The sequence below is a fragment of the Nannobrachium achirus genome (genome assembly GCF_963921795.1).
Source record: "Nannobrachium achirus genome assembly, chromosome: 7".
Classification (NCBI taxonomy): Eukaryota; Metazoa; Chordata; class Actinopteri; order Myctophiformes; family Myctophidae; genus Nannobrachium; species Nannobrachium achirus.
In genome coordinates, this window is record NC_137816.1 from 27,082,088 (window position 1) to 27,107,537 (window position 25,450).

At 42.4% G+C, this 25,450-nt stretch overlaps 1 protein-coding gene across 7 annotated transcripts in view; it reads left to right on the top strand.

Moving 5' to 3' along the window:
* LOC308288984 (inositol hexakisphosphate and diphosphoinositol-pentakisphosphate kinase 2-like) overlaps nucleotides 1-25,450 on the top strand; it is a 64,882-nt gene that overhangs the window by 23,399 nt on the left and 16,033 nt on the right. For all 7 annotated transcript variants that reach the window (XM_080730466.1, XM_080730470.1, XM_080730468.1 and 4 more), the window contains exons 14-24: nucleotides 759-844; nucleotides 1,327-1,452; nucleotides 8,049-8,170; nucleotides 12,000-12,182; nucleotides 16,246-16,387; nucleotides 18,802-19,025; nucleotides 19,890-20,017; nucleotides 21,664-21,778; nucleotides 23,116-23,223; nucleotides 23,405-23,521; nucleotides 24,759-24,899. In XM_080730466.1, the coding sequence (XP_080586592.1) occupies nucleotides 759-844; nucleotides 1,327-1,452; nucleotides 8,049-8,170; nucleotides 12,000-12,182; nucleotides 16,246-16,387; nucleotides 18,802-19,025; nucleotides 19,890-20,017; nucleotides 21,664-21,778; nucleotides 23,116-23,223; nucleotides 23,405-23,521; nucleotides 24,759-24,899 (1,492 nt within the window). The remainder of the gene's footprint in view (nucleotides 1-758; nucleotides 845-1,326; nucleotides 1,453-8,048; nucleotides 8,171-11,999; nucleotides 12,183-16,245; nucleotides 16,388-18,801; nucleotides 19,026-19,889; nucleotides 20,018-21,663; nucleotides 21,779-23,115; nucleotides 23,224-23,404; nucleotides 23,522-24,758; nucleotides 24,900-25,450) is intronic.

Consider the following 25,450-nt stretch of genomic DNA (forward strand, 5'->3'; position numbering starts at 1 on the left):
TTTCTCAAACATTTTCATGTCCAGGACCCCCAAATGGATATGTGTTTGGCCGCGGACCCTCATCTAGAAATCCTTTTGTGCCGGGAACCCCTGAGAAGTGAAATAAAACATTTTCCAAACATTTTAGATATTTTTCAAACATTTTCAAAAATAGCAGATACAAGCTCATAGAGCGGCACGAAGTGACACGCTGTGAGCTTGTACATCTGCTATTTTTGAATAGCCAGCATATATAAATGGATAAAGTGGTTATAATGATTGTGACGCTATATTAACTACGGTAACCTCTGGGGGTCCCCGGACCCCACTTTGAGTACCAATGGTCTGACTACAGTATACTCAACACAGGTCATGCTCAGTCTCATGCTAACCATTGAGCTCCAACTGCATCTTGGCTTTGAAGTTATGGTGTTGCCTTTCTGTGCTACCAAACATGGAATCTATTTATTATGCATTATAATTGGAATGTCCCATAGTGTATCAAAGGAAATTCAAGTACATCAAGTCTCTCTCTCGCTCTGTCACCATTATTTTCGTCAAGGCCATTTATATAATTGTTTATAATCATAAATTTGGGAATGCAAAGTGGTTTTAATCTGTAAAAAGCCTAGCCTCGCGCAGCCACACTGCAGTATATCACACTGCTGAGGGCAATTTCTTTTTGCACCGGCGGATTTGTCTGGTTCCAGGCTATTAAAAGCCAGCTTGTGCGTGACTGCACTAATGGCTTTGTATGTCGTTTAAATATTTAAATATAGGTATGGCCACTTCTCTGGGATCAACAGGAAAGTGCAGCTCACCTACCTGCCCCATGGGCAGCCCAAAACATCAAGTGAGGAGGAAGGTAGGATGAAATGGACTTAAAATAAGGACATTAATAATGAGGTACACAGATTAAAGTTCTCAGTCGCCACGACTGATTTCAGTCATTTGGATTCCATAGAATCTTACATAAAACACTCATTTCGTATATTTCATAAAAGCAAAGGTTAAAGCCTCAATCTGTGATTTCTTCACCTGGTTGGCAGTATGTATAACAGCTGGAACAATATTACTAAAACATCATAACTTTACATATTCTGTTAATTGTTTAGGAAACTGCGTTAATGTGTGGGGCTCTTTTCACATTGTATCGCAATTTGCACATTAGGACTTGATCATACAAACATTTTCAGTTTGAGATAGTATATCTTTGATTTTTATAGATTTTTGCTGTAATCCATTTGAGATACATGAGTAATAACTTCATTAGAGAAGAGGAAGGAGGATATCTGCACACATAAAAAACAAATCTGACTGATTGTCCATGGACTGTTTGTGTGGCAGACATCCGTAAGGAGGATCCGTCGCTGCTGCTGGTGCTGAAGTGGGGTGGAGAGCTCACTCCTGCTGGGAGAGTACAGGCTGAAGAGCTGGGGAGAGCCTTCCGCTGTATGTACCCTGGAGGACAAGGTGAGGCACACATGCATGTGCACACACACACACACACACACACACACACACACACACACACACACACACACACACACACACACACACACCTTAATGATTGTTACTGTATCTACAGCTCTTTCTAAAAAAAAAAAGAATATTGTGTAAGAAAGCATTGGAAGCAGCAGATGCATCCCAAATCATCACTTAATGCGGAAATGTCACACTGGACTTCAAGCAACTCTGACTTCAGAAGGTTGACATTTCTCGAATTGTTTTGAGTGGTCTCGTGTAATATTGTAATATTTTGAGACGTGGATTTTTTATTTTCATGAGCTGTATGCCATAAAAAATAATTAACTTTTCCACAATATAATTTAATCTTTTGAGCCACAGCTGTATATCTTAACTAGAAAAATATTGTTCCTTCGAAACAATTGTGGGCTCGCTTCAAGCCGGAAAACAATGGCTATAAAAGTACAAAATGTCAAGATCGCAGGCAGTGCTCTCTTTGACGTTACTGACGTCAAAGATTGGTCCATTTTGTTCCAAAAATGTGTTGTGCAAAAGTTGACCCGCTGGTGGCGCTATAACAGGCCAATGTAAGAAGGGTGGTATCTGTTCCTTGACCTATTGGGAATGTGCTTGCAAGATTTCACGCACATTGCAGGCTGTGTTCATGATTTGAGGTGTTTTTGGCTTTGGCCACTTTATCGCTGCTTGCAGCTATATTTATTATTATTATTATAATTTTTTTTGTGTGTTCACTTCATAGGCATATTAGATAAAGGTCCTTAGATTGTGTGTAGAATGTTTCATGCAAATTTCTAAAAAAATCCTAACGGGTTTAAGCGTTTCACAAACTGCTCAAAATGATATAGCGCCCCCCTTTGGCCAATTGGAGTAAGATTGGTTTTAGTGATATTTGGACTAACACTACATCTTTGCCAAATGCCATGAACATGTTACTTTGCATGTATGATTTAGAGGCAGAAGAATAATTTGCATAAAACTGCAATATTCATTGAATTATTAAAAAAGCATGTTTCAATTTAAAAAAAAAATCAGATCTGACAGATTTTTAGATATTGGCCCAAAGTTCATGTAAAAAAAGTTTTGTGGACGTGATGCGAAAATTCCAGAATAAAAGCGGGTTTAAGCGTTTTACAAACTGCTCAAAATGGCAGAAAATCTAAGGGCGGAGCTTACTTAACAAAGACACAGATGTCTTCCGCTTGAGTCAAAGCACGCGTGTAAGCAAGTTGCATGTCTTCAAACGAAACGAGGCATGACTTATGCCCGTTTAAAGTTTGAATTTTCAAACGCTTCGTATAGCGCCCCCCTTTGGCCGATTTGAATAAAATTGGTTTCAGTGATACTTTGACTAACCCTGTTTTTCATATAATTCCAAATTTTGGGGGATCTAAAGGTCAGAGGTCAAAAGTCAGAGCGTAAAAGTTGTTCGGCATGAGGAGACACATACGTGTATACAGGTTTCATGGCTGTACTTATAACAGAGCATGAGCTCTACCTGTTCAAAGTTCGCACTTTTGAAGGCTTCCTACAGCGCCCCCCTGTGGCCGATTGGAATAAAATTGGTTTCAGTGATACTTTGACTAACCCTCTACATCTTTGCCAAATGCCATGAACGTGTAACTTTGCATGTATGATTTAGAGGCCGAAGAATAATTTGCATAAAACCGCAATATCGATTGAATTATTAAAAAATTATATTTCACTTTAAAAGAAATCCGCCGAGACTAGTTTGACCGTATTGGTCCAAAGTTCATGTGAAAAAGGTTTTGTGCGCGTTATGCAAAAATCCCAGGAGGAGATAGATTTTTACTGTTTTTCATATAATTCAAAATTCTGGGGGATCTAAAGGTCAGAGGTCAAAAGTTAGAGCGTAAAAGTTGTTCGGCATGAGGAGATGCATACGTTACTGTATACAGGTTTCATGGCTGTACCTCAAACACAGCATGAGCTCTATCTGTTCAAAGTTCGCACTTTCGAAGGCTTCCTACAGCGCCACCATTTGGCCGATTGCTGTAAAAAATAATAGCACACTTCGCCACTGTAAGCTGAACACATTGATGTTTTTATTTTCATTTTCTGTCTAAGTATGTAGGAGTAGAAAGGAACCTAAGTTTTGAGGAGAACTGTTGACTGCTCTGGTAGATAAATAATGACAATATCTAAAGTGTGCTCGCCTTATAGGCGAGCCCACAATGATGGAAGACATCTTAAGTATTTAGATTAGAAGCTTAAATCATTATTAGTTTGTGCTATCAGTACAGACGTTTCAGATCTTTGATGTCGGTCAGAAACCTCCATATCTCCATATTTTAAGTTTTTCATACTACAGCGTCACACAAAAGCATCAAAAGTAGCAGATCCGCAAGTTCGCACTGCGTCTTGAGCTTGTAGATCGGCTACTTTCTCTATTTTTGAAAAGTGGCTTCCAGCCGACAGAGACGATATGCAGTTACACACAGCAGAGCGGAGAGGAGAGGAGAGGACTCCGACCAGACCTACTGAAAGAGTTACAACACTCTTTGATCTCGCGCGATGCAACCCCATCACATTACTTATGCATTCTCATTGTACTCTCTCTCTCTCTCTCTCTCAATAGCTCTGGGGATCCGTCTATTTGCGCTAAAGAACGGCGTACCCATTCAAATTCAGGTCAATTAACTTTGCGTATACCTGATCATCTCATCAGTCATCATATTAAATCAAGCTACAATAGGCACCTGATAGATGTCAACATTGAAACAAACCAACGATGATCAGTTTTATAATTTGCTGATGACAAAAAAAGAGAGTCCTGCACGCTATTTTTTACCATTTCTTTTGATATTTTAAAACCTGTAACCGTAACCCTAAACCTAACCCCTATAAATGGCCACTCCGGAATAATTTCCTAATTGTAACCGTAGCTCTCTCTCTCTCTATGCTCTAAAAACCTTTAATCTTGTGGAGTCCCGGAAAGTGGTCATCACAAAGTTGATTTCTCAAGTTGTGCTATAATTGTGGTGACAACCTGGCCCTCATAAGTATAGTTATATACCTGAGACACACACACACACACACACACACACACACACACACACACACACACACACACACACACACACACACACACACACACACACACACACAGACACTCACCACGTGTGTTCCCAGCAATGACAATATAATTGTACTGTAATAAGGGTGTGTGATGACATTGTGGTGTATGCACATCACTGCTGTTTAGAGGTACCCATAATCACAGTACAAAAACATCCTCACGGCTATAGCTGTTATGTAATAGTTACTGTAGCAGCTGTGGGCTCCAGCTGGACTTATTTTTAGAAATATGCGTAATACTTAACTAACAAGAGAACACACAATTGCTGACTAGCTCCCAAGTTAGCAATTCAGAATTGGCATTGGAGTACATCCAGTGAAGCTTGGATAAATGTGCTTAAAAATGCAGTGTCATGAGAGTGTGTGTTTTTCTTTTCTTTTCTTTTTCTAAAGCACTGTTGGGATTAAAATGCGTGAGGATGTCTTGTCTGTGTATTATCCCATTGTAAGCTGCACGTCTGATGTATCAGGACCATGTACCTCCCATCACAGACTTAATATAGAATCGCATTGCTTTTTGAAAATGCCCAAAATTGGGACGCCAGGTTGAATGGTTACCCACTTGAACCCCCCAGCATCCCTATTCCGTGAGGAACCTTCGACAGAAATAGCAGATTGTAGATCAGTTATTTTTGGTGAATTGATTTGGTGTAGACGTCCAACTACTAACGGTTGTAACATCGTTTCGCTAAGACGAGAGGGTTTAAGTGGCTACCCAGTGCATACATTCCATTGGAAATGTGCAGTAAGAGCCCATGGTGGTGTGTTGGACTGGCATCTTGCCTGTTGCACTCTATTATGCCACCACGCTCAGTGCGGAGAGCAGCCACTCATCCATTTAGGTCAAACTCATCAGTATGTTGCTGGAGGGAGTGGAGGGAGAACGACAGGGACATGGGCCAAAAATGCCATTACAGTTGTGATCTTCTGTCATAATGCACTTCTATTTGATCCACTGAAAGAGATGTTGTCGAATTGGTTTATGAATTGGCTCATTGCAGCACACACAGTGGAGCAAAGTAAGGCTGCAGCTATTGATTCTTTTCTTAGCTATTCTTAGATTCTTAGATTTCTTAGTTATTCTCAAATAATTGAGAAGCACATTGTTTGATCTTTTCTTGTTTTGTAATCTTTTTTCAACAAAAAACATCAACAACTTGATGGTAAATAATGCATTTACTGTACTTAGTGCTTTTTTCTAAAGTGCTTTAGAATGTGCATTACATTTGTGGTACTGCTAAAAACACCCAGTACCCTTAGATTTGTAACTTCTTAAACATTAAAATACAAGTAATAAGGATTTATAAAGTGCAGGGTGCTTCAAGCAATACAAGTACAAAAAGCCGACCATGCCACCTTCTTGGGAGGTCTGGTCCTCAGTTAAAATTTAGGCAACACAGGTTCTTAGCAACTTAGGTTTAATAGGGAAAACACTTTAAACCGAGGCAAAATTGCTAAAGTGAACAGTGCCACTTAACACCGGCTCCTTGGACCCTGTGGAGGACATAGACAGTACGCCAGTAACCAGGTAACGGTACTTGATCCTGTCTAGTACACACGTCCTTTAGACCACGAGCACTGTTGTTGATTTAGGATGTACCGGCAGGGCAGAGCACGCTGTGGTGATTCTCAACAGCACTTGTGGTCGCGTCTTTCTTCTCCTGGTCCTCCTCAGAGCACGATGTGTTCCTTCTGTGTGTTCGCTGTCCTTTAGTTGTCCCTCGTCCTGGGTTCTGCTGTTCTGTACCGTGTCTGCTGGTGGTCTCTGTGTTCCTGTCTCTTTCCTGGCAATCATTGGGAAGCTGATAATGTTCCACCAGGGGGGCAGCTGGGCAGGGACCAAACCGAAAACTTTCTCATTCCCAAGTGGTCACTCTACCTCCTGAGCCACTGCCAAATAGTATAATTAACTACTAAACCACTTGAAACCCAGCATCCATATTCTGGGGCAAACCACTTGTACAACCACTATTTTTTGGGTGAAGAGGGTGGTCCAAGCACAGGTCTGTTTTACAAAAAAAGGTTTAAAGTAAAATCGATTATATTATTGAAATTGTTTATTATTTTTATAATAGTTTAAAATCAACTGGTTCGATTAACTGTTGCACCCTTAGAGCAAGAGCATCCCTCATGTGTGTCATATCAGGTTCCATTTTGTGTTTTGATCTCCAGCAGTCTTAACGCCACCTGAGAGATTTACAGTACACACACACACACACACATACACACACACACACACACACACACACACACACACACACACACACACACACACACACACACACACACCTCCCTCTGCAACACTGTTATCATCCTCGCCTCTCACACAAACGCACACCTCCCTTTGCACCGCTGTTAGAATTCTCTCACTAACGTCACTCACTTCCCACCGCAGAGCTTATTGACTCACCCAAGAACTGGCCCGATCCGAGTTGCCATAGCAACAAGACAAAAGACAAAAACACATTCCTGTGTTCAGTGGTGGAAAGTCGAGGTCAAGTTTATGAATATGTCCCAGTCTGTGGCTATTTATGCCACAGCAGATAATAAGAACTCTCTAAGCACATTAAACATACCGTACTTAAACAAGAACATACAGTAGACATGGATATGGTCACAAGATCCAGATAGTAATAATAAGCATACTATAAGTCTCCCCAGCAGCATAATCATAGACAGCAGACCACCACCATAACTACTGTAAGTACATTAACTAAGTACTGTACTTAAGTACAATTTTTAGGTACATTTCTATGTGAGAATAATGAGCCATTTTCCGTTGCTTTATACTTGTACTCCACTATATCTCAGAGGCAAATATTGTACTTCTCCCCAACAAATTACTTCTTAGATTTTGATTGTTATTACAAAACATACCTAAACCAATTAAGCACTTTTTTTATTTTGTCTAATGGCTTGTACATTCGAAAATGTTTATATTGCTCTTAGGGGTCCAACAATACATGTATCGATTTCGAACCGTTCAATACAAGGGTGTACCGTACCGAATGACCCTGTACAGAACTATACAATGCAATACCACTCCACATCCACATTCCCCTGGAACCCCCTCAAGGACCCCTAGGGGTCCGCAGAGCCCACTTAGAGAACCACTACCCTAGAGCTTGGGTACTGTATTGTTCAAAGTTAAAACTAAAAAATACGTAGTTATAAAAATACATTTATAAATCAAGGACATTTCTTTTTATTTTTTGTATCGAAAAAGTATCAAACCGTGACACCAAAATATCAAACCAAACCGAACCGTGAAGCTTGTAATCCGTTGCACCCTTAATTGGTCTTATAAGTATATTTTGATGACTTTTGTAGATGTGAAATGTTGAACAACCGCCTTTTACATGTAACAGGGTACTTCTTCCACCACTGCCCGCACTGGCTAATGTGGTTGGTGTGTGTGCGTGTGCGTATGCGTGTGCGTGTGTGTGTGTGTGTGTGTGTGTGTGTGTGTGTGTGTGTCCTGGCAGGAGACTATGCTGGCTTCCCTGGCTGTGGGCTGCTACGACTACACAGCACCTACAGACATGACCTCAAGATCTACGCCTCTGAGGAAGGCAGGGTGCAGATGACTGCAGCAGCCTTCGCCAAGGTAGACACAAGTCATCCATCAGCCAGTCATATTGCAAAACACATGGATTAAGGCAGTGGTTCTCAACCTGTGGGTCGGGACCCCCAGGGGGATCCCCAAATTATTTTGGGGGATCCCCAGATGATTAACTTAATGTGCAACATTGTTTTCTCTCCCAACAGTAAACAAACCAACATAAGGTTTAAGTGTATAGCGGGTATCTGCACATTTCTAAAGTGACAATTTAAGGACTTTTTAACTCATTCTGTGCCAGATGCCAAAATGGCTCCAAGGTAGCTGTGCCAGGATTTTGTATGTTTTTCTTTACTATGCAATGAAAAAAAATGTTTTTTTTTTATAATTTTTTTTATAATAAAAAGAATTTTGTCAATCGGACAAATGGTTCCAGAGATAGAGCTGTTTGAATGAAAAAAAGTGTCCATCCACTAGAATGGACACACATGAACACACATTTTCTCAATCAGCTAAACGAGGGAGCGAACACACAAACAGAGAAAAGCATCTCTCTGATCTCAGGTCATTTTGACATCTTTAAATAAAAAAAAAATGAAAAAAAAAAAAAAAATCTATATAAAAAAACACAAAAACCGTCATAAACCGTCATTGGCACACAGGGCTATTGGAAAAAAAACGTCAAAACCGTCATCTGGCACAGAATGAGTTAATACCTCAAATTACAAATTAAACATTGGCCAAATTGTCAAATATTAGAGGCAGAAATTGTGAAAAAAGCTGATCTACATGTTCACAACGCCTCGCAACGCTGCTATTTTCACAATAGAGCATCGCAGTGCGGTGTCGGAAGTAAACGAAAAAGTTTTTCATTATCAGCCACAAAGTCGTAGCAATTCAATGTACACTTACCACTAGGCTGGTGGTTGTAAAATGGTTCAATATGCTCCTGTAGAACCCCCGAGTATGTATGCAATCACTCTAGTTTTAGTAAAAACACGTTTTAATCAAGATCGCACGGAGAAGAACTGCATTTCCCATACTGCTAAACATGTACATCCGGTGAAATCGACGTCTGTGATTGGTCTAGCTTCTTCTTCTTTCATGTATCTTGCGGTTACCGCGGAAGTAGCTACTGCCCCCTGTCTTCCCGGCGGATTATTGCACGTCAGCAGAACTCCGTGAGCGATCATCTTTCTTTTACAAATATGATGCACTATGTTAAGGATGACGATAAGAGCGTCCACAGAGATGACAATGATGACGTGATTTAAGGGCTTTATTTCAGGAAACAACAACAACATTCGCAATGCATTCTGGGAGTGTAGTTTCCGCAATTTTAAAAATAATGATGTACACAGTCTTGTACCCTGCCCTTTTTTTCAGCTTTCTAATTAATCTTTGCTTTCAAAAAAATGTGAATATTGACATGATCCCTCTCCAGCCGAGGTGGCTTTGTCCAAGGCTTAAAAACGTTTAAACAAATACTTTATGAAATGTCTATGGAAGAAATGAATGCGGAAAACGCTTCCGACACCAGAGTGAGGACGGGGTGGGGCTTCAACTGCGATGCTCTATAGAGCATCGCAGTGCGGTGTCGGAAGTAAACAACCCATTCATTTTCACCATAGCGTTTTTTATTATCAGCCACAAAGTCGTAGCAATTCAATGTACACTTACCACTAGGCTGGTGGTTGTAAAATGGTTCTATATGCTCCTGTAGAACCCCCGAGTATGTATGCAATCACTCTAGTTTTAGTAAAAACACGTTTTAATCAAGATCGCACGGAGAAGAACTGCATTTCCCATACTGCTAAACGTAAAAACGCCGTCTGTGATTGGTCTAGCTTCTTCTTCTTTCATGTATCTTGCGGTTACCGCGGAAGTAGCTACTGCCCCCTGTCTTCCCGGCGGATTATTGCACGTCAGCAGAACAACGTGAGCGATCGTCTTTCTTTTACAAATATGATCCACTATGTTAAGGATGACGATAAGAATGTCCACAGAGATGACAATCATTACATTTCAGGCCGTATGCTGGCCTGGATAACTAAACTGAGCGTGATTTAAGGGCTTTATTTCAGGAAACAACAACAACATTCGCTATGCATTCTGGGAGTGTAGTTTCCGCAATTTTAAAAATAATGATGTACACAGTCTTGTACCCTGCCCTTTTTTTCAGCTTTCTAATTAATCTTTGCATTCAAAAGAATGTGAATATTGACACGATCCCTCTCCAGCCGAGGTGGCTTTGTCCAAGGCTTCAAAACGTTTAAATAAATACTTTATGAAATGTCTATGGAAGAAATGAATGCGGAAAACGCTTCCGACACCAGAGTGAGGACGGGGTGGGGCTTCAACTGCGATGCTCTATAGAACCGTGTTATACAAAATGTAAAGCCTCAACTCTTAGTGCTCGTCAGGGTGGGGTAGTCCCCAGCTAACATATGATTATTTTGGGGGTCGCGGCCTGAAAAGGTTGAGAACCACTGGATTAAGGTTCTCAGTCGCCACAACCGTCATTTGGATTCCATAACGTCAGCTTGACTATATGGAAGCGTGTAACTCACAGAAAATAGGCAATCTACACGCGTCTGTTTGTAGATATTTTCACTACGTTTTGACATTTTGACATTTGTTGACTCATTCACACTTCTTCAACAGGGGGTCTGGGATCCCTAGGGGGTCCTCAGAGTTACTACAGGGGGTCCTTCAAATCTTTGTGTGATAGAAACATTTTTTCTCCTTTCTTACATTAACCACTTGAACCCTAATGTCCATATTCTGAGAACTTTAGCCAAAAATAGCAGATCTACAAGCTCACAACGCCTCGCAATGCGAGGCGTTGTGAGCTTGTAGATCGGCTATTTTTGGCAGAGGTTTGGTATAGAAGGGAAAAAAGTGCACACCAAGTACAGAGTGAAAGGCCAACTTAATTGCGACCGTAGGTCGCACTTACTACAGAAAGCTGCTCGAGGTGTCCGTCCGTCCGTCCGTCCGTCCGTCACACACGTCACACGTCACACTTTTGCCCTGCTCATATCTCCGCAACCGTTGCCCCGATCCATGCCAGATTTTGCACACACACTCCTTACCTGCCAAACTACAACCTCCAAGGACCCCCGGAGCTCCAGGGACCCCCAGCTCCCTCGGGGACCCCCAAGTGTAAAAAATGAGCACATGTGCAAAAATTACCAAATGACCACCCCAACGGGGCTGCTCACGGGGCATTCCCGGGGACCACCCACTCCTGGTGTTCCAGAACGGATGCAAAAGTGGTGGCGCCCCCAGTGGAGGACCCCCTGCCACTGCAGCTCACATAAAATGCCGTAACTCGGGCTAGGAGCGACCGGGAGAGCCGGGGCCGGTACCTATTCGTCCGCCTTGGCGGCGCGGAGACCCCACCCCTCATTTCTCACATGGCCCTCTAGCGCCACCATGAGGCCGATTCAGATTTTGCCCTAAAATCACGAAAATCACTACACAGTATGTCTACACTCATGTCATCAACATGGATCAGGAAGATTTTGGAAAAACACATTTTTGCTCTATTTGTGGAGATAAGTGACCTACGGTCGCTTATCTCCCGATTAGGGAGTCTTACTGGTTAAGTATTGATGGTTCAAGTGGTTACATATCTGATAACACAAATTGACATGAATCCAAAATTCACTGATGATTGTGCTGTCAAACGATGAAACTATATGGAATCTGGGGGTCCCTGCTTCATCTCTCTCTCAGCTAAGGGGTCCTTGGCCTGAAAATGTTGAAGACCCCTGCTGTAGTATGATCAAGTAGGGCATTCATTTAAAAAAAATAAGTTGGAGATGAGAGTTTCTTTTCCCGACAGCAACTATTTACCCTGTGTGTGATCCAGGGTCTGCTGGCTCTGGAGGGTGAGCTGACTCCCATCCTGGTCCAGATGGTGAAGAGTGCCAACATGAACGGCCTGCTGGACAACGACAGCGACTCTCTGAGCAGCTGCCAGCACCGCGTCAAGGCCCAGCTCCATGAGATCATGCAGAAAGACCGCCCGTTCACCGAGGAGGACTATGACAGGGTGACTAGTCTCCACGGTCTCTTACCTGTGTCTAGTCTCCTAGTACAGTGGTTCTCAACCTTTGGGTCGGGGGGGTCCCCAAATTATTTTGGGGGGACCCCAGATGATTGACCTAATGTGCAACATTGTTTTCTCACTCAATAGTAAACAAACCAACATAATGTTTAAGTGTATAGAAGGTATATGCACATTTCTAAAGTGACAATTTAAGGACTTTTTGATACCCCTAAAATGACAGATTAAACATTGGTCAAATTGTCAAATATTAAGAGGCAGACATTGTGAAAATAGACGATCTACAAGCTCACAACGCCAACGCGAGGCGTTGTGAGCATGTAGATCTGCTATTTTCACAATAGATTTCCCAGGCTATACAAAATGTAATGCCTCAACTCTTTTTCATTTTTTTGTAATGTATTCACGTTATTCCTGGCCCTCTCTATGGAGGCTGCCATTTTCTTTTACAGCTTCAAAAAACATCTTTTCACTTCCTCCCAAAAAGGAAGTGACAGGGAATTGTCTGTTGCCAGATTTTGCCAAAGAAATAAGCCCAACAGAAGCAACTATAGGCTATAATACTTTACATTTACATTTGAAAATAGCTGATCGGCAAGCTCACAATGTGACACATTGTGAGCTTGCATGTTTGCTATTTAAAAAATATTGACCACATATTTTCAGATGGGGCTCTGCGACTGTAGACAAATATGTTGAAGGACAACTTTGTTTTTTTACAACAAAGGTTCATATTTTAGATTGTCATTAGAGAAAAGTAAAAAGTGAATGTTAAAATGTTTTCATTTGCTTTATTCTATTGTTTTATTGTGTTTACCATGCTAAAATGTGGGGCATGCGTACGCATGGGGGCATGTGTACAAGTGGCTTAATATGTATTTTTAGACACAATAAGCCAGCAGTTTCTTTAATGCTATTTACAGTAACACTTCTAGCCCCCATAAGTCACATCCAACCATGAAAGGTTGTGTTGTATCTTGGGAATGGGCTTATTTAGCCACTTGTACCCATGCCCCCAAACACTGAAATAAGAATCTCTAAAACAATAGAAAGAAGTAAATGAAATAATTTTGACACTCATCTAATTACAATCTAAAATATGAACCCTTGTTGTAAAAATCTTAATTAATCTGGGGTCCTTGATATGAAAAGATTTGGGAACCACTGGTTTAAGAAATATTAGAAAGTAAGCCCAATAAGCAACTATACTGTTTTTTAAAAGACACACATTGCTTATTATAAGCAGACATGGCAACCCAGGTACATTCAGAGCCCAGAGCCCAGAACGCCACCTACTGACACTTTAATGCAAGGACAACAGGAAACCAAATGATGTTTTTTAGGCCAGTTTTTTCAGCCTCCGCCTCTTTCAGGATATGAACAGGAAGCCGGGGGCGGGGCCAGGAATATCGTGAATACCAGCTGCTCATATTACCTGGTTTTTATATTTGCTTAAAGTGATATTTATGTAATAATGATGATGTTTCAGGGTTACTAGCTGACACATTAGAAATTAAGCTGGCTTGTTGGGGCGCCCACTGGCCTAGTGGTCCAGGTGCATACCACATGGGCTCTAATGCCTGACAGCGTGTCGCGGGTTTGAGTCCTGATCCTGATCCGAGTCCTGTAGCTTTGTATCTTTATAACTGAGTCCTGTAGCTTTGTATCTTTATAGCTGAGTCCTGTAGCTTTGTATCTTTATAGCTGAGTCCTGTAGCTTTGTATCTTTATAGCTGAGTCCTGTAGCTTTGTATCTTTATAGCTGAAGTTGAAACAAAAGTTTCATTTAAAAAAAAAATGGTACCTTTGTACTGTAGCTGCCAGTGTGAACGACACATAACACAGCCAAGATAGTAGAAGAGGTATGCTGATTTTTCACAAATACAGTAGAAACATTGTTCAAAATCGTACATTGGAGAAATGAATGACTAATCCTTGTACTTTCCCCCAACAAATACCATTAACTGTTCTGCTGCCCTTGACGATCCTCACCGTCATTAAAACCGGTTACTACACGACGCCATTGACAGCGCTCACCGTCAATCTTACTGTATTTACAGTAAATGTATTAATACTTACAGTATGTAGCTCCGGTCGCGGCCGCATCGGTAATGTCCGCGATTTGTTTAAAACGCACGTTGGGCGTGCACGCGAAGTGAAGCTCCTCCATGTTAAGTCAATGGAGAGGCCCATAAAGAGACTTCATTTACTCCAAATAAGACTTTTAAACCCAAAGCACAGCTCCAAACAACAATAGCAAGGCAAGCCTGGCGGCCGCCATGACACACTGTCACATGACACATGTCATGTGACTAGATGACGTAATCGTTGATGTCATTCAACAGTCCGTGTGTGTACACACATTCCAGGCAGGCCTTTCACAATAAGAGCGTGTGCTAATGGGCAGATCTGCGTGGCGTCAAAGAAAAGTTAACCCTTCATACCCTGCAGCACTAATTGTGTTAACTCATACAGTGCCATCCGGCCACAAGGGGTGCTAGAGTGCCAGAAATTTCTCCATAGACCTTCTTTATAGCTTTCGTCGACCCTCTCCCAACTGCCTTGTGTTTTCACTCCAGTCAATGCTATGGGTGTCGAGAGGAGGAAGCTAGCTGACACGTAGCCAAAATGCTAACCCCTTTAGAAGCCCGATCTAAAGCTATTTCAGCCGCAAAAAACTTTCTCTTTGGGTCTGGGGACACAATCCGGAGAAAATCCTGTCTAAAGATGTGATTTATTATTGGAGTGGGCGGCGCGATTTGGCCGTTAGCGCGAATACGGCCCGTGGATGGCCGAGTCTAAGTCCCGGCCAAGGATGGACGTCTAGACCGGGGCTTCATTGAGGCCTCCGATAAAATAATTAATTTTATTAAATATCCCGGACATGTTCGGGATAGGCACCCTGGAATACGTCGCGCCGCCTACAATGAACATTGGGTGAACATTGGGGGGGGTCTAAACTTTATTTTAAACCATTTTCAATGGAATAAATCGTCGGAGCATCTAGCGTCTCTCGTTGGTGAGCGCTGGGCGAGCCGGGACCACCCACGTTGCTCCAAGCAGCTCGGGGTAAGTAAAATAGCAAATAAAAAATTGTTTTTGATCCCGAATATCCCGAACATGTTCGGGATAGGCACTTAAAGGGTTAAGATGCACTTAGTGGGTGTAAGTGATATGTTTTTTTGTTTTTTTCACAATAAGTGTTAAATAGCTCTACAGTGTATTCCAGTATCCTGTACGAGTTGTCTCTCTGATATGAAGACAAATTGATGCCCGGACCTGAAATTGTATTTTCTGTTTACTAAAGAGCTGGAGAGACAGGGATGCCCTGTTACTGAACAAACACTCTATAGCAATGATTACTATTGGATTTGGAATAGCTTTAACTTCATAGTTTTAACACTTAGCTTTAAGTAAGGCATGTGGCTCATAACTGCCACAGTGGAGCTGTGTGTGTGCGGCTGTGCGCGCACCGTTGGTGTTTGTACAGAAGGCTCTTTGAGGTTGTTGGTGTAAATAAGGATGTGTCCTCAGTCAACATGAGATTGAGTGTTGTCCAGAAAGTGACAGGTCGATTGAGGAGACGTCTGGGTAATAATATTATGCTCTATAACAATATGCCCTTTGATCATGCAGAGGGCTAGTATTTGATCTCCATAAAATCACTGGGCAGGTCATTATAGGCGAATCTTCTGAGCATCTACAAGCTCACGGGTTATTGCGTCTTCACAATGCAACTTTCTTTGTGATCTTGTAGATCTGTTATTTTCAGCCTTTTGTGTACAACAAAGTATAAAACAGTGCTGAAGTGTTGAGGCTAATTGTTTACAGGGGTATAATAACCTCTGTTCTTTTAAAAGTAATACAAATGGAAAAGCAGCTTATTGTTTAGCAGCCAGTGAGATCTCCGGATTAGTGACCCCAGAGCTTTTGATCCTTCCTGTGTCATGTAAAGAATACCGGTATTCAGGTTTGTGCATTTCTTTAAAATTGTAAATTTTTAATGTTCAGTTCATTATGATGAGTTGTCTTGTTTCTTCCCTCCCAGCTGGCGCCAACCTGTGCTGCGTCTCTGGTGAACTCCATGAAGATAGTCCAGAACCCAGTGGCTACGTGTGACCAGGTCTACACCCTCATTCAGAGTCTCACCTCACAGATCCGCAAGAGAATGGAGGACCCCAAATCTGCTGGTGGGTAGAATTCCTCTCTCACACTCTTCTAGACGGGATTAATAAGTGATAGAGTAATCTCTCGAGACAGCCTCAGTGTCAGACCGAGTGGGCGTCGCCCTTTCTTTGATGATGGGTTCCCAGATTGTTGATAGAGTGATGCATTACTTTACCTGGGTTAATTTTCTGTACATCTTCTGATAGTTGTACTTGAATGTTGATATGAAATAATAACCCTTTTAGTGTTTCATTAGCTCAATTGTGAGTGACAAAACACAGTTTGTAGTGGCTAGGAGAAAGGAGAAAGATACCAAGGATTCAACAGTGATGTCACCGTTATGCCACACTGAAGTAACACGGATGTATGGCATTATACTACTCGTAGCTCGTTATAAACATACCAAGGATTGGTCAGGGCCGGGTGATCTCACTGTTATGAGACACAGAAGTATCCAGTCTGCTTGCTGCACTGTGTAAAGTCTGGGTGGTGGTAGCCCCTCTCGGGACCCCAAAATCACCTCTTTTTGTATTTTGACGTCGGTGATTATGGGGTCCCTTGATCCTTAGTTCACTCTCTCTGATACGCAACGCTACCACTGTCTGGTCTCGGACGAATACAGCGTCGCTCAGATGTTGTTGAGATTCTTTAAAGATACCCAGAACTGCACTAGGAGAGCGCGGAAACGTGTGCGAAGCGCCGCAAATCGGCGATGCCGTTAAGTATCATTAATTTATCTGTGAAAATTTAGTAGCTTTTTTCCAAACTGTATCTTGCTTCCATGTCCCGCCTCCCCGCGGTGTGGTTGGCTACGTTCCTGCCTCTGATCTATCTGAGACAGGCTGACACTACCAGCTAGCCAAAAGACGCCGTGGGGAGGCGGGACATGTGACGTAATAAGGAAGCGATAGACAGTTTGGAAAAAGCTACTACATTTTCACAGATAAATTAATGATACTTAACAGCATCGCCGATTTGCGGCGCTTCGCACACTTTTCCGCGCTCTCCTAGTGCAGTTCTGGGTATCTTTAAAGAATCTCAACAACATCTGAGCGACGCTGTATTCGTCCGAGACCAGACAGTGGTAGCGTTGCGTATCAGAGAGACCCAACGGACAAGCAAGTGACTGTATTTACCGTCATCAAAATATAAAAAATCACACCCGTGTGAACTGAGCGGTGGTCGCGGAGGCTGCGCAACAGCAAAACATATATATATTATATATACAGTATACAGTATATGTGTGTGTGTGTCTGGCCTGGCCTGAACAACAGCGCCCCTCCCTTAACATGTGTGGTCACAAAAGGTACTGTAGGCTACATACAGACACGCACACACACACACACGGACGCATACACACACGGCCACGTATAGGAGACGGTGTAACCACCGCTCAAAAAAGGTAAATTCAGAAACGTAAGGGGCTAGGGTGATGGCAGCTTATAGACTCACGTTGCCTGCGCATATTTCTACAATCCATAAACATGGAATTCCCGGCTGCGTACCGGTGCTGGTCTGCGTAACGGTGGTTGGGAACCTCTGATCTATGATGTCAGTCATCAATGACAGATTGATTACTCCAAATTTTGGCAAGTTTCAGCCCGGGTCTGCGTCCAAATACATACACTATCATTTTTAACTGAGGTTCCTCCTTGACATGAAAAGGTCTGAGAAGCACTGCTTTAAGGTGTCTCCACATCAAACAGCCAACAAGAAACTCTTTCCAACTCCTGGCAGTTGGTGACATTTTAGTGTAAACTTGGCATTTAAAAATTGGGCGACGGAAGATTGCATTCAGATGAGACGCACATGAGCCTGCACTGGGGTGTTGCCAGGTTTGCTCATTATAAGCGATTTTGGTCTAATTTTCCTGTAAAGTCTCTAGTTGCGGTTTGCTTTTGTTTGGGCTTGTTTCTGAAGTGTAGTTGCTTATTTGGCCTTGCTTTCAACATTCTTCTAGAAAATAGCGAATGTAATGGAGCTCAAGTGGTGAAACTGTTGGGCTTGTTTTCATAGACCTGGTCACTTGTTTCACTCACAGAGTTTGGCAACCGCAGCCGCAGCTCCTCTCGTCAAAACAGCACAGCAGCACTATTACTATTTTCCTTTGGACTCGATTGGTATAGGAGTTGAGAGTTGAGATTGAGAATATGGTATCTCTATTTAGTTCAAATGTGCCACGAGAAAATGTCTCTGGCTTAATTAGGCTTTGTTTCTGCAGCTGCAACAAACTAATGTCCACTATACAGGAGTATCAAGTCGCCTCAAATCCTACCGACTAAAAGACTGAGCAGGTTCGGTTTTCGATCGATGGGTTCCGACAGCCCTATCGACAGCAATCGCCTCTTGCCGACAAGTTGCCGATGGCTCCCGGTCAGCAGCAGACGCTTTCCGGCGCGGTTAAAACCTTGCTTTACTTGTGTGGTGCTGTGTGCAGACATCCAGCTGTACCACAGCGAGACCCTGGAGCTGATGCTGCAGCGCTGGTCCAAGCTGGAGAGGGACTTCCGCATGAAGAGCGGCCGCTACGACATCAGCAAGGTCCCCGACATCTACGACTGTGTGAAGTACGACGTCATCCACAACTCCACCCTGGGCCTGGAGGACACGGTGGAGCTGTTCAGACTGTCCCACGCTCTGGCTGACATCGTCATCCCACAGGTACTGTAGATGAAGGCTGTGTGGTTGTTGGTGGTCTCTCTCTTTCTCCCTCTCGGTATGTCTCTTTGTATCCCTCTCTTATGTCTTAATCCATTTAGGCCTAGATTTATTGAATGCTTTAACTATTGAAAAATAGCAGATATACAAGCTCACAGCGTGGCTATACAAGCTCACAGCGCGGCACCGAGTGCCGCACTGCGAGCTTGTAGATCTGCTATTTTTGAAAAAGTTGTGAAATGTGTGCAAATCTTTGAATATATGTATTTCTAAAGCGAACGTTTGTAACTCAAATTTGGGTGGTCCCTGGAACAAAATATTTTGAGATGGGGGTCCATGGCCAAATACATATTATTTTGGTGGTCCTTCACATGAAAAAGTTTGAGAACCACTGACCCCAAAAAACCTTAGAAGGATTCAAAAGACACAGGTCAAAATTAAAATTGTCATGATTTTTCATAAATATCAGATATACAAGCTACGAGCTTGTAGATCTCTCTCTCTCTCTCTCTCTCTCTCTCTCTCTCTCTCTCTCTCTCTCTCTGTGCCTCGCTATATGTCTCTCTGTATCTCTAAGTCTGTCTGTCTCTCTGGTATTATGAAATAACAGGTGAAACAGAGCAGTTGAAAAAGAATTACATCAGTAAAATGTGCCACCACTATTCAAGGATTTAATCCAAGCTATGATGTTTTGACCCTGATTTCAATGAGATGTTTGCAGAGTGCTGAGCTAAAAATCATCGTTCTAATCTAGACAGCGCTAAACATCAATCACGTGAGAGCAGTGATTATACTTTGAAATGATAGAGACTGCAAAATAAAAATTACCTTTTCATTGTGTCTCACAACCTTTTTAATTTCTTCCAGGAATATGGCATTAACACAGTGGAGAAGCTGGACATAGCGTATGCCTACTGCCTCCCGCTGGTGAGGAAGATCCAACTGGATCTCCAGAGGACCCATGAGGATGAGTCTGTCAACAAACTGCACCCTCTGTGAGTAGAGTTGTTCCAATAGCCATATCAGTATCAGATACTGCGTAAAATGCAACACTCTTGAAGAACACTCTTCTTTTAAGTTAACCTGACATTATAGATAGTACAATATAGAGCATCGCAGTTGAAGCCCCACCCCGTCCTCACTCCGGTGTCGGAAGCGTTTTCCCCATTCATTTCTTCCATAGACATTTCATAAAATATTTATTCAAACGTTTTTAAACCTCGGACAAAGCCACCTCGGCTGGTGAGGAATCATGACAATTTTACTTTTTTTTTATTGCAACAATTAATTAGAAAGCTGAAAAAAGGGCAGGGTACAAGACTGTGTACATCATTATTAAAAAAATTGCGGAAACTACACTCCCAGAATGCATTGCGAATGGAATGACACTTGTTTCCTGAAATATATCCCTTAAATCATGCTCAGTTTAGTTATCCAGGCCAGCATATGGCCTGACATGTAGTGATTTTCATCTCTGTGGACGCTCTTATCGTCATCTTTAACATAGTGCATCATATTTGTAAAAGAAAGACACTCGCTCACGGATTTCTGCTGAAGTGCAATAATCCGCCGGGAAGACAGGGGGCAGTAAGCTACTTCCGCGGTAACCGCAAGATACATGAAAGAAGAAGAAGCTAGACCAATCACAGACATCGATTTCACCGGATGTACATTTTTTGCAGTATGGGTAATGCAGTTCTTCTCCGTGCAATCTTGATTAAAACGTGTTTTTACTAAAACTAGAGTGATTGCATACATACTCGGGGGTTCTACAGGAGCATATAGAACCATTTTACAACCACCAGCCTAGTGGTAAGTGTACATTGAATTGCTACGACTTTGTGGCTGATAATAAAAAACCCTATGGTGAAAATGAATAGGACGTTTACTTCCGACACCTCACTGCGATGCTCTATAGATTTTCAGGGGGCCTCATAGCTGAATGGTTAGATGGCCCGCCTGGGGAGCAGGAGTCCACAGTTGTCCTGGGTTCCATTCCAGTCCTGGCCAGCAATCCAATATGACAAAGTGTCCTTGAGCAAGACACATTATTATCTAATTGCTCTGCACCCCTCTGTGGGCAGCTATTTCCCCCACAAGTCGGTCAATATTATTATTATTATTAATTTATCGTTTCTCTGTAGCCTGCTTTATATGATAACAGGGAAGCTGACAGAACCCTCGCTAAACCCCAGGTCAACGATACACTCATCCTAGACTCTTCGCCCTCCTGGCCCCCAAACTGTGGAATAAACTCCCAGTTGCACTTAGAACGGCAGACTCACGCCCTAGCTTCCGCCGTGGTCTGAAGACTCACCTCTTCAGACTCCACCTTAGCCCATAGCACTTACTGTAGCACTTGCCTACACTCAATGACCATACATGCATTCATATACATTTTTATATGTTTTTATTGAATTCTTTTGAATTTTTTATTATAAAGTTTTTGTGAATGGTGCTTGATCTACCTACGTTTTGTCTTAGATTACTATGTCTATGCATTTGTTGATGTATTAATGTGTTACAGTACCTCTGATACCTATGATAGGGCATTGATTTACCAAAAAAACTAAAGGTTAGAATTTGGAGATTCTGCCCTACAACAACGACATGTTTTTGTTTTGTTTCTCTCTGTGGTCAGATATTCTCGTGGAGTGATGTCCCCAGGACGCCACGTCAGGACACGCCTCTATTTCACCAGCGAGAGCCACGTCCACTCACTGCTCAGCATCTTCCGCTATGGAGGCCTGCTGGATGTAAGGACTCACCCCACACAGTCCCACACAGCATAGATCAGTGGTTCTCAACCTTTTCAGGCCGCGACCCCCAAATTAATCATATTTGAACTGGGGACCCCCCACCCTGATGAGCACTAAGAGTTGAGGCATTACATTTTGTATAACTCGGTTCTATTGTGAAAATAGGCGATCTACATGCTCACAACGCCTCGCCTTGCGAGGCGTTGTGAGCATGTAGATCGCCTATTTTCACAGTTTCTGACTCTGATATATGACAATTTGGCCAATGTTTAATTTGTCATTTTAGAGGTATTAAAAAGTCCTTAGATTGTCACTTTAGAAATGTGCAGATACCCTCTATACACTTAAACTTTATGTTGGTTTGTTTACTGTTGAGAGAGAAAACAATGTTGCAGATTAAGTTAATCATCTGGGGACCCACCAAAATAATTTGGGACCCCCCAGGGGGTCCCAACCCACAGGTTGAGAACCACTGGCATAGATAGATACTGTAGATAGATATATGGATATTGCACTATAGATGGATACCTTTCAGGCACCAGAGACAGCACAGCAGTACACGTCACAGAAGGACAAAGAAGTACAATAGGTACAGAAGAATAACGTCACAATAAATACACCTTCAAACAAACGGGGATAAAGCATACAGATGTATTCACCCAGGCCTATACAATCATCCTGCCTGGTGGAGAACAATTTACAGTATCTAACTCTTTTACTGCTAAACGAGCACTCGTTCTTTGTTTCACGTGTCCGCTGCGCCATAACGAGCGTTCGTTCTTTTACCTGTCTGAGCACTGTAAGCAGATGCACGGGTGTGTACAGTAGCAGCAGCTCCCGTAACGTTAGTCTCAAATCTGGAGCGCACATGAACAATAATGGCGGCGGGATCACTTCTTTGGTGGTTTTCTCAGCCTGGATCTACTATCTCTATTTCTATGTCTGGAAACTGATGCAAACAGAGGGGGGGGAGGAGCCTCTCGCTCCGTAATGGCGGCCCCCATACTGTTGTGCTTTCACTGCTCCGTGAGTGATGCGGCTTTGTTTTACACAAGACCGCAATAGGAAATAATGGATGGCTATTTTTCTATAAATTTGCAAAGGTAAGCTACTTTGATGGCCGTGAGCAGACTGTAAACAACCTAAATGGCGGCAAAAGAGCTAAAAGTTTAAAGACGTAGAGACACTCTATCCAATCCTCCTGCCAGATACTGTTGCCCTTTGTATGCCTGGAGTCCATCACACACCAGGTACAACAATCTGAAGTAAGTGCGTGTGTGTGTGCGCGTGTGTGTGTGGGTGTGTGCGTGCGTGCGTGCATGTGTGTGTGTCAGGAGGAGAAGGACCAGCAGTGGAAGCGTGCCATGGATTACCTCAGTGCTGTGTCCGAACTCAACTACATGACTCAGATAGTAATCATGCTGTATGAGGACAACAATAAGGTAATCTTTTTGTGTCGATTCATTGATATGTTTTTTTTTTCCCTTTAATATAATAAAACAAAAACATGTTGTCTCCGTGGGGTTTAAACCTCACTACAGGATGTCCAAAACTGTTACTTTTCAGTATTCAAATTGAAAAACAGCCAAAGTTAATTGCCCCGGCCCTGCATTGTCCCCTCAGGAAGTGTCCTCGGAGGAGCGTTTCCACGTAGAGCTGCACTTCAGCCCTGGTGTTAAAGGTGTGGAAGACGAGGACAACGCTCCCACTGGCTTTGGATTCAGGCCTGCCTCTTCTGAGGTAACACTTAAAGTACAATCACATAGAAATGCATTCATACATTTCCATTCATTAGGACAGTGCTTCTCCCTGTGGGGGCTCAACCTGTGGGTCGGGACCCCCCCTGGTGGTCCCCATATGTTTAAACAAATTACCCCGGCGATTTTACTCACATGGATATGAAGCATCAATTGGCGGAATAAAGATCTTTGCACACTGCTGCGTTTTTTTTTTTTTTGGCCAAATATCGCAGGGTATTTCGGAGAACGTAATTTTTTTTTATCTACCTCACGTTATGTCAATCACGTTTGCACACTGCCGCCCGTTATTTCGTGCATACTTTTTTTTTTTTTTTTTTTCTCTTCAGACCAGGGTAATTTTTTTTTTAGCAGTGTTCTGTCCTTCTAATCTAGAGAGTTGCAAACGGCTTGCGCAGAATGTGCACCTTATGCAATGTGAGAGCTCAGCAGTGGTGGAAAAAGTACTCTAATTATTTTCTTAAAGGAGGACATCACCACTTTTCAACCTATCTTCATATAATAGGTCCTCACTAATGTCCATGATAAAATATCCCAATTTTTTTCTACTCAGTTTGGGTCTCATAGGAGAGCTGTGGGTGGGTCAAATCCTTCCACCGGTGACATCATCAATGGGAAATGCAAGCTAATAGAAACTGCAGGCTTTCTATTCCTGAAAAGTTGCAATGTTAAAGTGGAAGCCATTGTTCTCGTGATAATAAAAATCTAAATATTCTTTTTTTTTTTTTTTTTTATATTGTTTAAAAAAAATCTGTCAAACGATGATGTCACCGGTGGAAGGATTTGACAGCTCTCCTATGAGACCCAGACTGAGAAGAAAAAAAATGTGCTATTTTATAATGAACATTAGTGAGGACCTAGTCCTCGCGCCAATGTGCAGCCACCTTAAGAGTAAGAAAATAAACAAAGTGTTCTCCAAACACAGACGCTATCAGTAACCCAATATCATAAATAAACGTCTGCCTCCGGGGTGATTTGTTTATTTTTGGAACACAGTTATTATATAACGTGATCTAAGATTTCTCCAAGGGGAATTTATATGGGGAAAATATTTAGGTGACCCAGGGGCAAGAGGGAGTGACGTCAGGACTTGGGTACTCTGTACACAGAAGTACAGCAGCTTATGACCTATCTGTGCCGTGCTATGGTTTATCCATAAACAGTTATTGCCATAGCCTTGTACTTTGTGTTTGCTGTTGTTGTCGTGGGTACATTTTTAGAACGGGCAGAAGCGCACCGATCGCGGCAGCCTGGAGAACCTATCATGTGACGAAACAGACAGGGCCGTTCCGCTGTCTGAACCAATCAGCATACAAAGGCGGTCCCCGCTCATTCGCAATCGCAAGACCGGTTCTATGGAGGTAAGACCAAATGGCACCGCCATTGAAAGTAATAAACGCCATAATTCACACTCTTCTATGAATGATATCATTCAGAAACCCTGCTTTTTTGAACGTTAGTTACTTTATGATGTCATTTGACGGTACAGTGTGCTGTCATGGACGTCAATTGAAATCTCTGCAAGGAAATCTGTACCTGTGATGATGTGACAGATTATGTCGTCTTGACCTTGAAATTGATCTTGACCTTGATCATCTCTTCAGAGCAGCCTCCTGACCCACACATGTTCATAAACATCTGTCCGTTCATTCAACATATTTTTGTTCAGAGATGCGACCACAATGCCATGCCTGGGTTTGACCTCTGATCTTGTCCAAGGTCATATTTCATCCTCAAGGTTAACAGTCTGTGGTGGGGATCAATGTGTGATGTCAGACACTCCACATGAACCTTTTCCACTGTCTGAAGGTTGTGTGTTTGAATTTGGACTGGGCAATATTTTCACTATGTTTGACAATACTGCTCTACAAAGGCAGAGTGCAGTAACTACGTTTTCGGACACACCAACTTA